The 13,892-nt window shown below is 37.1% G+C and overlaps 1 protein-coding gene across 1 annotated transcript in view; it reads right to left on the bottom strand.

Moving 5' to 3' along the window:
* Nucleotides 1-12,391: 12,391 nt before the first annotated feature.
* Nucleotides 12,392-13,892, bottom strand: part of ITFG1 (integrin alpha FG-GAP repeat containing 1) — a 308,578-nt gene continuing 307,077 nt past the window's right edge. Inside the window, exon 18 of the mRNA XM_055412847.2 lies at nt 12,392-13,762. Within this exon, the coding sequence (XP_055268822.1) occupies nt 13,703-13,762 (60 nt within the window). The 3' untranslated portion in view covers nt 12,392-13,702. The remainder of the gene's footprint in view (nt 13,763-13,892) is intronic.

Here is a 13,892-nt window from a genome sequence, read left to right as displayed (position 1 = left end):
AAAAGGCTGTGGATGCCAAGTGGAGAGGAGAGAGGGTAGAAGAGCTTTCACATCAGGCAAGGAGCAGCAGCAAGCATCTTTTTTGGGGCAAATGTGGTGATTGGTAGTGAAGATAAAGTTGAATATGGTGGGTTTTGTCTATGGGGATTTTGCTTAATTGCTAGGTGAAGGAGTTTATACCTGACTCAGGAGCCCAGAGGGGCAATTTTTAATAGTGGAGCAGTGGAGTTCTGGAAAGATAAATCTGGCAGTTAAGTTGAAGATAAAAGGGGACAGATTAAAACAATTGTAGTTAACAGCTGTAGTTAAAACACAGTATATACATAGTACTGTTTCATTTAGTCTAGTACCTCTTACTGGTAATAACATTTTGGTGAAACCTAAGAAGTCTTTTCTGTAGTATGTTGGCTGGGGAGTAGATTCCCAAGGAGTGGTTTGGGAATGTTCATTTTGTGGCTACCTATTAAGACACCTATTTTTTGGATGTAATTGTCTACAGTAGATTTTCCATGGAACATGGTAAAGCACAGATCGTAGCTGAGATTACTGTGTGACCATATGTTGACTAAATCAAAAGGAAAGCAGTTTGCATCTCTCTCAGCTCGGGAGTTCTGTTTTTGAAATATTATTTCCCTGGAAGACCACCCAGTAGCACCCAATCTGTTCCCAAATTACCTCTAGTGCCCAGGTGATTGAGAACTCTGCTTTCATTGCACCTTGCCTGATCTTTCAGGCATAGATCTAGCTTCTGAAACTCCTCAAGATCATTCCTGTAATTTACATTTTGTTTTCTCTGACCAAGTCTTCTGTAGCACTTGAATGGCATTGTGGAGCATTGACTTACTTTAAAAATGCTTCATTTTATCTCCGTGTTTATGTACCAAACATTTTTATTGTCTCTCTCTTTTGCTGGGGTTTGGGAGCTCTAACATTTTATTAAATGATAGCCTAGAAAGGCAGGTTATGTTTAGAGATGGTTATGAACTAAATGTTTCCCTCAAAATACATGTGTTGTGGTTTGAACCCCTAGTGTGCCTGTATTGGAGATGAGGCCTCTAAGGTTAAATGAAGTCATAAGGGTGAGACCCTAACCGGATGGGATTAGTGTCTTATAAGAAGAAACAGCAGAGAGCACAGGCATGGAGGAAGTGCCAGGTGAAGACCTCATGAGAAGGGAGCAGCCTGCAAGCCCTCTTACCGGAAACCAAATTAGTTGGAGCCTTAATCAGGGATTCCAGCCTCCAGAACTGTGAGAAGATAAATGTTGTTTCAGTCACTTAATCTATGACATTTTGTTATGGTAGGCTGAGCAGACTAATACAGAGATATACCATAACTAACAAAGATATAGGAATTGACACATAACCAAAATGATACATAGAAAATCTATTTGTAGTAAAAAAAAAAAAGGGGGGGGTTTGTCTTATACTGTTTCTCTTACAGTGTGCACATATGACTACAATGATGAAATTTAGTGGAAAGCAAAATCATACAGAATCTCATTGGATGAAGAGTTCAGTATATGAAGATTTCAGTGGGGTTTTTAAAGGAAAGAAAAGAGGAAGATTTTTTTAGTTTATTGAATTAGTTGGCTTGGGTTCTCGTAACTACAAGTCATAGACTGGGTGACCTACACAATAGAAATTTATTTTCTCACAGCTCTGACGGCTGCTGCTGCTAAGTCACTTCAGTGGTGTCCGACTCTGTGTGACCCCATAGACGGCAGCCCACCAGGCTCCCCCGTCCCTGGGATTCTCCAGGCAAGAACACTGGAGTGGGTTGCCATTTCCTTCTCCAATGTGTGAAAGTGAAAAGTGAAAGTGAAGTCGCTCAGTCGTGTCTGACCCTTAGCGACCCCATGGACTGCAGCCCACCAGGCTTCTCCATCCATGGGATTTTCTAGGCAAGAGTACTGGAGTGGCTTGCCATTGCCTTCTCCGGTTCTGAAGGCTAGAAGTCCAATATTAGGGTACCAGTAGGGTTGGTTTCTGGTGAGACCAGAAGTCTTCCTGGCTTACAGACTGCAGACTTCTTGCTATGTTTTCACATAGCCACAAACTCATGTCTTTTCCTCTTCTTATAAAAATATCAGTCAGATTGTATTAAGATCCTACTCTTATAACCTCATTTAACCTTAATTACATTCTTAAAGGCCCTATCTCCAAATATAATCACATTTTGGGTTAGAACTTCAACATATGGATTTGGGTTGGGGGAAAGGCAGTTCAGTCCATACACTCATAGACCAAAATTATCCCTGGGCCAATGATATTGTAGAAGGCTTATCTCCAGGCAGTCAAAACCGGGTCATTTGGTAATGATGTCACCAAGTGACACCAAATTTGTTTTCAAATTTCTGCTTAGTATAATTGCAAAGCAAGAAAAATTTTAAGAAATGTTATCTTCTACCAGTGCTTAAGTATTTCAACTTTATTGGGACGATTTCTGGTCATCCATTTACTTGAGAAACTTAGGTTGTAACTATATATTTTAGAATAAGATTGTTAACATATATGTATTTTTTTCTTAAAAGCCAGAATCTCATTTTGAAAGATGTTTACTTTATGTTTAACCCTGTTTACTAAAACTGAAACAAATGCAAGTCTCTTGGTAGAGTAATAGGTATATAGTGGTATCTTTCCATGGTCTTAACATTCATTTCCCCAATGGCAAATGATGTTGGGTATCTTTTTGTAAGCTTAGTTGCTATTCGTATATCTTTTTTGGGGGCAGTGTCCAAGTTCTTTCTCACTTTTAAATTGGGTTATTGTTAAGTTTTGAGAGTTCTTTTACATTTTATACATTCTGGATATGTCTTATTGAATATATAATTTGCAAATATTTCCGTTGCATATGTAGCTTGTCTATTCATTCTCTTGAAAGTGTTTTTGGCAAAGAAAATGATTTTAAATTTAGACTTTTCTTTTATGGATCATACTATTGGTCTTATTTCTAAGAACTCTTTGCTTACTGCAGTTCATGAATGTATTGTATGTTTTTTTCTAAAAGTTTGATAGCTTTATGTTATGCATTTAAGGTTATGATCCATTTTGAGTTAATTATTGTATGAGGTGTGAGGTTTAGGTCAAGGTTCTTTTTTTTCTTTACATACGGATGACCAAATATTCTAACAAAGACCACCTTCCACAGAAGCACTTTTAAACTTTTGTCAAAGATCAAACAGCTATATTTGTGTGGGTTTATTTTTGAACTTCCTCTTTTGTTCCTTTGATCTATGTGTTTGTGCAAGTGCCACATTATCCTGATTATTAAAGCTTTATAATAAGTCTTAAAATCAGGAGTTTGACCTTCAACTTTGCCATCTTTTCGAAAATTATTTGAAACTATTTTAGTTCCTTTACTCTTTCATATAAATTTTATAATCATCTTATCTATGTCACAAGCTGGAATCAAGATTACTGGGAGAAATATCAATAACCTCAGATATGCAGATGACACCACCCTTATGGCTGAAAGTGAAGAGGAACTAAAAAGCCTTTTGATGAAAGTGGAAGAGGAGAGTGAAAAGGTTGGCTTGAAGCTCAACATTCAGAAAACAAAGATCATGGCATCTGGTCCCATTACTTCATGGGAAATAGATGGGGAGACAATGGAAACAGTGTCAGACTTTATTTTTTTGGGCTCCAGAATCACTGCAGATGCTGAATGCAGCCATGAAATTAAAAGACGCTTACTCCTTGGAAGGAAAGTTATGACCAGCCTAGATAGCATATTAAAAAGCAGAGACATTACTTTGCCAACCAAGGTCCATCTAGTCAAGGCTATGTTTTTTCCAGTGGTCATGTATGGATGTGAGTGTTGGACTGTGAAGAAAGCTGATCGCCGAAGAATCGATGCTTTTGAACTGTGGTGCTGGAGAAGACTCTTGAGAGTCCCTTGTACTGCAAGGAGATCCAACCAGTCCATTCTAAAGGAGATCAATCCTGGGTGTTCATTGGAAGGACTGATGCTAAAGCTGAAATTCCAATACTTTGGCCACCTCATGTGACGAGTTGACTCACTGGATAAGACTCTGATGCTGGGAAGGATTGGGGGTGGGAGGAGAAGGGGACGACAGAGAATGAGATGGCTGGATGGCATCACCGACTCGATGGACATGAGTTTGAGTGAACTCCGGGAGTTGGTGATGGACAGGGAGGCCTGGCGTGCTGTGATTCATGGGGTCGCAAAGAGTCAAACACACCTGAGCGACTGAACTGATTCTAGTTCCTTTACTCTTTCATATAAATTTTATAATCATCTTATCTATGTCCAAAAAATACTGTTGGAATTTTGATAGGGATGTTATTAAATCTATAGGTCACTTTGGGGAGTGTTGACATCTTTATTAGTTTGGATTGTCCAGTCTATGAACACAATGTCTTTGCTTTTATGTCTTCCTTTATTTCTTCTATCGCTCTTTCATAGTTTTCAGCATACAGATCCTATGCATGCTTTGTTACATTTATACATGAGAATTTCATTTTGGGGATCTATTTTAAGTGATAATTAGAAGAATTTCAATTTCCAATTGCTCATTGAATTTATATAGGAATTTAATTGATTTTTTGTGTTGACCTCGTATCCTGCTGAACTTGCTGAATTCACTTAGTTCTAGGAGGTTGTGTGTGTGTGTGTATAGATTTTCTAGACTACTGTGTCTGCGAATAGGGACTGTTTTACTTCTTCCTTTCTAGTCTGTATGCCTTTTTTTTTTCTTTTCTTGGCTTATTACTTTATTATTATTTTTTTAAAATTTATTTTATTGGAGGCAAATTACCTTACATTAATATATTGGTTGGTTTTGCCGTACATTGACATGAATCCGCCCCGGGTGTACATGTGCTCTCCCTCCCGACCCCCCTCCCACCTCCCTCCTCCCCATATCCTCCCTCCATGTCATTCCCGTGCACCAGCCCCAAGCATCCTGTATCATGCATTGAACCTGGACTGGTCACTTATGATAATATACATGTTACAATGCCGTTCTCCCCAATCATCCCACCTTCACCCTCTCCCACAGAGTCCCAAAGACTGTACTATATGCCTATGTCTCTTTAATTAGGGTTTCCAGCACAATATGGTAAATCAACTATATTTCAATTAAAAAATTTTAAAAGAAGATCTTAAAACAGATATATAAAAAAAGATTTCCTGTATTATGTTAAAAATTATCAGTGGGAGAGGACATTCTTACCTTGTACCTAATCTTAAAGGGAAAGCATTCAGTCTCCCACCGTTAAGTATGTGTTAGCTGTAGTTTTTTTTCTTTTTTTTTAAACTAATGCCCTTTAATAGGTTAAGGAGGTTCTATTCATAGTTTAGTTTTTTTTTTTTTAAATTGACAGTGGATATTAGATTTTGTCAAATTATCTTTCTGTGTCTATTGAGAGGATAAAATGGTCTTTCTGACTTAATAGTATGGTAAATTATATTGCTTTCTTCCCCTTCAAATAGTGAACTAGTTTTGCATTCTGGGATAAAAAACACTTGGTAATGATATATTATCTTTTTTATATATTTGTGCACAAAATTTGCTACTGTTTTGTTGAGGATTTTTATATCTGTGTTATGAGGGATATTGGCCTGTAGTTTTATTTTCTTATAATGTCTTTGTCTGGTTTTGGCATTAGGGAAATATTGACCTTTTAAAAAGAGTTATGAAATATTCTTTCCTCTTCTTTTTCTTCAAGATACTGGGTAGAATAGATATTATTTCTTAGATGTTTGCAAAATTTGCCAGTGAAACCATCTGCTCCATTGAGTTTTCTTTGGTGGAAAGTTTGTTTTTAATATGAAAATTTAACTTTAAAAAATAGATATAGTGTTTATTGATTTCTGCGTATGTGTGTTTTGGTAGTTTGTATCTTTTAATGGCAGAAAGTGAAGAAAAACTAAAAAGCCTCCTGATGAGGGTAAAAGAGGAGAGTGAAAAAACTGGCTTGAAACTCAACATTCAGAAAAACTAAGATCATGGCATCCAGTCCCATCACCTCATGGCAAATAGAAGGGGAAAAATTGGAAGCAGTGAAGGATTTTCTTTTCTTTGGCTCCAAAATCACTGTGGATGGTAACTGCAGCCATGAAATTAGAAGATGCTTACTCAAGGAAAGCTATGACAAACCTAGACAGTATATTAAAATCAGATACATCACTTTGCAAACAGAGGTCCATATAGTCAAAGCTATGATTTTTCCACTAGTCATGTACGGATGTGAGAATTGGACCATAAAAAAGGCTGAGCATTGAAGAATTGATGCTTTCCAATTGTGGTGTTGGAGAATACTCTTGAGAGTCCCTTGGACTTTAAGAAGATCAAGCCAGTCAATCCTCAAGGAAATCAGTCCTGAATGTTCATTGGAAGGACTGTTGCTGAAGCTGAAGCTTCAGTACTTTGGCCACTTGATCCAAAGAGCCGATTCACTTAAAAAGAGCCTGATACTGGGAAAGATTGAGAAGGCAAAAGGAGAAAGGTGCATCAGAGAAGTGATGGCTAGATAGCATCACCAACACTCTGGACACGAATTTGAGCAAACTCTCAAATTCGTGAGGAAGTAGTAGAGGACAGTGGAGCCTGGCATGCTGCAATCTGTGGGGTCACAATGAGTCGGTCATGACTTGTGACTGAACAACAACAAATCTTTTAAGGAATTGGTCCATTTAATCTAATTTATTGAATTCATGGGCATATATAATTCCTCATATTTTAAAAAAATTATGCCTTTAATGTCAGTGGGATCGGTAGTGGCCTTTCATTCATTATATTGATTATTTATGTCTATTCCTTTTTCCCCCTGGTTTGAGGTAATCAGTATTGTTGATCTTTTCAAAGAACCATCTTCTTATTGATTTCTGCTTTAATAATTTCCTTCTATCTGCTTTAGATTTAATCTTTTTTTTTTCTAGTTAAGGTGGAAGCTTAGGTTACTGATTTTAGATCTTTTTTCTTTGTTAATATATGCATTTAATGCTATACATTTTCCTTTAAGTTCTGCCTTTTCTATCTCCTACAAATTTTGTTATGTTGTATTTTTATTTGGTTAAAACTTTAAAAAATTTCCTTTGAGACTTCTTCATTAATCCCATGGTTATTTTAAAGTGCATTAATTTCTAATATTTGAGTGTTTTCCAGGTATCTCTTTAATTTAGTTCAGTTTTAGTCCGAGGATCTTTGTATAATTTCTGTTCTTTTAAATTTGGGGAGGTTTCTTTTATAGCCCAGATTAGTATCTCTTTTAGTGAATGTTCCGTGTGCATGTATGGCAACCCTGTGTTTTGCTCTTGTTGAAGTGTTTTCTACTTCATTAGGTTAACTTGATTGGTAAGGTCATCTCTAAATTTTCTGATTTTCTGCCTACATTTTCTGTTACTCACTATAGAAGAGAATTGACGTTTCCAACCTAAATTGGGGTGTGTCTCTTTCTCCTTACATGTCTGTTTTGCTTTATATATTTATTTTATACACATTTAGGATTTCTGTGTCAAAAAGAGAGGCGTGATCTTAGTTGAGTCTACTCTCTTTAGCTAATACAGTGCCCCAAGGGGGCTGACAGCCATCTATTGAAGGCACTCTCAGAAATTAGGATAATAAACCCTTTATTTTTGAAGGAGGATCTGGACATCATAGCACCCACCAAAGAAGTAATCAGGTTTTCTGTTTGAATCTGTTTTAGTGATGTTTTCATAGTCTGTTTTGTTAACTTTCAAATTCATTGGTGTAAAATTGTTCTTAACCTCTTCCTATTTTTAATATATACTTTATATCTTATCATTTCTGATGTTAGTTATTTCTGCTTGCTTTGTTTTCCTTGACAGAGGCTCTTGGGACAGCCTATAGCCAATAACTGATGAATGTGGGGGTATAAAGGCTCAGCCTTCTTACTCTAACTTAGGACAGGTTAGGAAATAGAGGAGGTCATCCTATCTCAAGACTCACTGTAGCACTGTATGAGGCATTTCACCGAGAATGCATCACAACTTGATTTCTACCTCTGCCCAGTCTAGCTTCCTTCCTTTCTTCAGTACAAGTGTTGACTGAGAGCACTCCTAATCTATTGTCTGTTTTATTAGTCTTTTAAAATAACTGGCTAGGTGATGCAAATTAGGCTGCAAGTCATCACAAGGGCTGGTTAACTTTAATTGACTATTTTTGACTGTGCTAGGTCTGCATTGCTGCGCTGGCTTTTCTCTAGTTGCGGTGAGTAGAGGCTAATCTCTAGTTGCAGTGCTTAGGCTTCTCATTGGGAAGTACAACCCTAGAGCATGTTGGTATCAAAAATTGTGGCTCCTAGGCTGTAGTGCACAGGCTCAGTAGTTGTGGCCCACAGGCTTAGCTGCTTTGTAGCATGTGGGATCTTCCCATGCTAGACTAGTTCAGACTAGTGACTGAACACGTATCCCCTGCATTGGCAGGCAGATTCTCTATCATTGACCTGCCAGGGAAGCTCTTTAGTTCACTATTATACTAAGGAGTTACCCCTAAGTATCCTAGCTTATTTAAAATACTGTCTTAAACCCTAAAAGATGATCCTGTTAAAGTACTACACTCAATATGTCAGCGTATTTGGAAAAATCAGCAATGGCCATAGGACTGGAAAAGAAGGGCAATGCTGAAGAATATTCAAACTAGTGTACAATTGCTCTCATTTCACATGCTAGCAAGGTTATGCTCAAAATCCTTCAAGCTAGGCTTCAGCAGTTCATGAACCAAGATAACTTCCAGGTGTGCAAACTGGCTTTTAAGAGCCAGAGGCACAGAGATCAAATTGCTAAGCAAGGGAATTCCAGAAAAACATCTACTTCATTGATCTTGTGAAAGTCTTTGGCTGTGTAGATTGCAACAAACTGTGGAAAATTCTTCAAGAGGTGGGAATACCAGACCACCTTACCTGTTTCCTGAAAAATCTATATGAGTCAAGAGTCAACAGTTAGAACTGGACATGGAGCAACTGACTGGTTCAAAATTGGGAAAGGAGTACTGTATATTGTCACCCTGCTTATTTAACTTCTATGCACAGTATATTATGCAAAATACCAGGCTGGGTGAATCACAAGCTGGAATCAAGACTGCTGGGAGATAATCAACAACCTCAGATATGCAGATGATACCACTCTAATGGCAGAAAGTGAAGAGGAACTAAAGAGCCTCTTGATGAGGGTGAGAGAGGAGAGTGGAAAAGCTGGCTTAAAACTCAACATTCAAAAAACTAAGATCATGGCATGTGGTCCCATCACTTCATGGCAAATAGATGGGGAAAAAGTGGAAATAGTGATAGATTTCATCTTCCTAGGCTGCAGAAAAACTGCAGATGGTGATGATAGCCATGAAATTAGAAGATACTTGCTCCTTAGAAGGAAAGCCGGGTCAAACCTAGACTGTGTATTAAAAAGCAGAGACATCACTTTGCTCAAAGTCTGTGGAGTCAAACCTATGGTTTTTCCAGTAGTCATATATGGATGTGAGAGTTGGACCATAAAGAAGACTGAGCGCCAAAGAATTGATGCTTTCAAATTGTGCTGGAGAAGTCTCTTGAGCGTCCCTTGAACTGCATGGAGATCAAACCAGTGAATCCTAAAGGAAGTTAACCCTGAATATTCATTGGAAGGACTGATGCTGAAGCTCCAATATTTTGGCCACCAATGCAAAGAGCCGACTCAGAAAAAACCCTGCTGCTGGGAAAGATTGAAGGCAAAAGGAGAAGGGGGTGGCAGAGGATGAGATGGCTAGATAGCATCACTGACCCAGTGCACATGAATTTGAGCAATCTCCAGGAGATAGTAGGGGACAGGGGAGCCTGGCACGCTGCAGTCCATGAGGTCACAACGAGTCAGACAGGACTTAGCAACTGAACAACAATCATAACTTAAGCCTCAGTAATCAGGGTCTCCTGGACACATTTCAAGTTTTTGAGTATTGAGTAGTCAGTTTTAGCTATTTGTAAAAATTAATATTTCCTGACTTTTATTCTTTCTTAGAGATCTTCTAAAGAACAAAAGGAAAAAAAAATTGAAACATGGATTAAAACTCCTTTTTTTTTTTGCGATTACTATGTGAATTCACTGGACCTTTGTATAAATCTGTCTTAATTTACCTTGGTGATCTTACTTTTAGTAATATGTAAAATTATTTTTAGTTTTTCTAAAATAAGTTAATCTAGTATCCTTAGTGATTTTATTTTTCCTCCATCTTGAACCATTTTGCTATAGGATTTCTCTGCTTGAAAAGTCTGTATCTTTGATGCCAATTCATTTTTACCTTTGCTGGTTTAGTTAACCACTGTCTATTAGAGATGCAGATCACAGATTTATGGATACTTAATATGAGGGTGAATCTCTAGGTATATCTAGTTGTAATAGCTTCCTACCGTATCAAGAGTAGGAAGAGTATAAAAAGTATGTTCATAAGTCATTACCTTTAATCCTGAGGCCTTCTTGGGGAAACTATTTTGAGAATTAAGTTTCTGAAAATAGTTTTTTTTGGCTGGTTGATGGAGAAATACAAAGGGTTAGTCCAGATAAATGCTGTATTAACAACAATGTATTTATTGTATTTGCAAGTATAGGTATGTCCTGGAGATATGGGTTTGGTTCCAGACCACCCCAATAAAGAGAATATCATGGTAAAGCAAGTCTCATGAACTTTTTTGGTTTCTCATTGTTTACACAGTATAGCATTAAGTAATAGCATTATGTCTTTTTAAAGACACTGTACATCCTAGGGACTTCCCTGTCGTTAAGACTCCATGTTTCCAATGCAGGGGATGAGGGTTGGACCCCTGGTCAGGGAACTAAGATCTCACATACTCTGTGGTGTGACAAAAACATAAAAAATAAAAAAAATAACAAAAAGAAAAATACAATGTACATACGTTAAGAATACAAAAAGCCCAGTTATAATAGTAAGTAAAAAAATCACTGATCACAAGTCACTATAACAATAATTTAAAAATTTGCAGTATTGCAAGAATTACCAAAATGTGACAGAAACATCAAATGAGCAAATGCTGTTGGAAAATGGCACCAGGAGACTTACTCAATGCAGGGTTGCCACAAACATTCAATTTTTAAAACAACAAAATATTGTGAAATGCAGTAAACTGAAGCACAGTAAAAAAAAAGTTTTCATGTGATTGTTATCTTCAAATGGTTATTAAGTCTTGATTACTCCTAGTTCCCCAGAGGAGGATTATATAAGTATAGGTCAGTGGAAGAGAGTCAAAATGTTAAGTTATTGTCTCTGCAATGGAAAGTGGGAGAGAAGAAAAGAACAAGCACTTTTCAAGTATTTTCTGTGCACATATTGGTACTTAAAAACTCAAAATAGTTTTTTTCGGGTATCACTCAATATTCTTGTTTCATAGAGGAAGAAACCAGCGCTCAGAGGTAAAGTGACTGACTAAAAGTCACAAAATCGGAGTTAGGCTCTGAATCCTGATTAGTTTGACCTCAAAGTCTTGTGCTGTTTCTACTACACTCTTGAACAGCGCATGTGCTGACCTTCTACACAAATATCCAAGAATAACTTTCTTGTTGGATTTCTGTATCTGAGATTCTGCATGTGCAGATTCAACCAACTGTGTACCACTGTAGTACATAACTGCTGAAAAACCCACTTTTAAGAGGACTTGTGCAGTTCAGACCCGTTTTGCTCAAGGGTCAGCTGTGTTTGATTCTGAACATTGTGACACATTTACTTGCTGTCCCTTAATGAGTGACATTGATGTCGCATTGAAGGTTAGTATCAAGATACAGAAACATAAAGTCACTGATTGTATTTTGGTCATTAATATTTCATTTGCCTGTAACACTATTCCTCATAGACTCTGACTACAATGAGTTTTAAAACTCATGCTGTATCAGATAATAGATACTAAACCTTCCTGTGTTTAGTCAGTCAGTCAGTCAGTTCAGTCGCTCAGTCGTGTCCGACTCTCCGCGACCCCATGAATCACAGCACGCCAGGCCTCCCTGTCCATCACCAACTCACGGAATTCACTCAAACTCATGTCCATCGAGTCGGTGATGCCATCCAGCCATCTCATTCTCTGTCGTCCCCTTCTCCTCCCGTCCCCAACCCTTCCCAGCATCAGAGTCTTTTCCAGTGAGTCAACTCGTTGCATGAGATGGCCAAAGTATTGGAGTTTCAGCTTTAGCATCAGTCCTTCCAATGAACACCCAGGATTGATCTCCTTTAGAATGGACTGGTTGGATCTCCTTTAAGGACAGTGTAAAATAGAGCCTGGCACAGTGTTGTAGGCTGATGAATGTTTAGTGAATTTAACTGGGTATTATAATTGGGAGATGCCTGTCTAGCCCTGTTAGGCACGTGAACCTCCTAACTTCTAAGGCTTATCATGGGCCAAAGTAATTATTTACACATTCCCCAAAATACTTTGTTTCAATACAGAATATTTATTAGGAAGACTTAGGTACATAAAGACATGCTTAGGTACATAAAGTAAACCACTTATACACACGCCATTCTCAGTGAACTGTAAGAAAAAAAAATAACATGAACAAAATTGTTTTCAAACAAGTTTTTATGTTTTATATCCATCATATGTTCGTTTGCATGTTAGGAAGTTATTGGCACTGACATGTAAACTTAGATGTAACTTTTTGATGAAGTTCACAAAAATTTGCATTGAAGTCTGAATGTAAATTACAGACTCTTACAAGCGTTTGAGAATAGAAATGTGATTGAAGATTTGCATTCCCAGATGTTTCAAGAAATCAAATGCTTTTCACTACCATGTGATAAGGATCTGTGTTCAAATGAAAATTATCTGGGCACATTAATTCTTGAAGGGTATTATAATTTTCAGTTAATATAAGAAAGTAATAAACCTTTATATAGGGTGTCAACCATGAGAATTTAGGTTTTCCTAAGACTATGATTTCCACATGCCTGAAAAGAAAATCCTATGAAGTCTATATATTTTGATAATTAGTTGCAGAAGTCTGTAAAAAATGATTTAAGAATAACTGTAATGACAGCTACCATGTACTGAAACCTTACTCTGCTAGGCACCAAGCTATGTACTTTGTATACATTATCCCATTTAATGTATATTATAACTCAACTGTATAATAGTATTAGCTCTGTTTATAAACAAGAAAACTGAGACTTAAGCAGTTAGCCAAGTTCAACAAACAGCTTGTAAATGGTGTAACCAAGAGTTTAAAGCAGGTCTGACTGTGGTTCCAAAGCCAGAGTACCCAGTCACTATATTGTATGACATCAGTGAAAGACCCCTCACCTGCTATCATGAGGGTGAATGGTTACTTTACCTATGATACAGTCACAAAAGTATAATTTGCAGTTAGACTAAGAAGCAAGATTGATTCAAGTGGAACACAAAAAACCTTGCTCATTTAAATAATTTTTATTTACACGTCTTTTTCCATCATTATTCTAATAAGATTATAAATACATAAACACCTGAGTACATGCAACACATTCCTCAAAGGGAAAAAAATGTACAGCACAACTGAAAAAAGAACCCAAACTACTGTATACAAAGTACTTAAAAAAAAGACCTTGTAACACATTCAGGTCATATTTATTTGAACATTTTCCAATAATTACCAAGGGATGTATCATTTATAAGTAATATTCACAATCTCCTATTTTCTTCTATAAGCCAAGTTTAGCATTTCAGTTAAGTGAATAACTGTTCCATTGTGCAACAGTAAAGGCAAGTCACATAGCGTCAAAATGAAATCGATGAGCTTCTTGTCGTTTTTCTCTATCATCTGCTTTCTGAAAAAGAATTTAGACTGGTTTATAAATGATAAGAAAATGTCAAACAAAGACTTTCTGAAATATCAAGTGGTTAATTAAAAAAGCCCTCAGCAATTAGTAGGTCAAAGTGTGATTTTATTATGCAATA

Source organism: Moschus berezovskii, chromosome 22 (genome assembly GCF_049115385.1).
Source record: "Moschus berezovskii isolate FMDL1 chromosome 22, NW_MosBer_1.0, whole genome shotgun sequence".
NCBI classification, from domain to species: domain Eukaryota; kingdom Metazoa; phylum Chordata; class Mammalia; order Artiodactyla; family Moschidae; genus Moschus; species Moschus berezovskii.
Note: the sequence above shows the minus strand (reverse complement) of the source record. Positions and strands in the feature narration are given on the sequence as shown.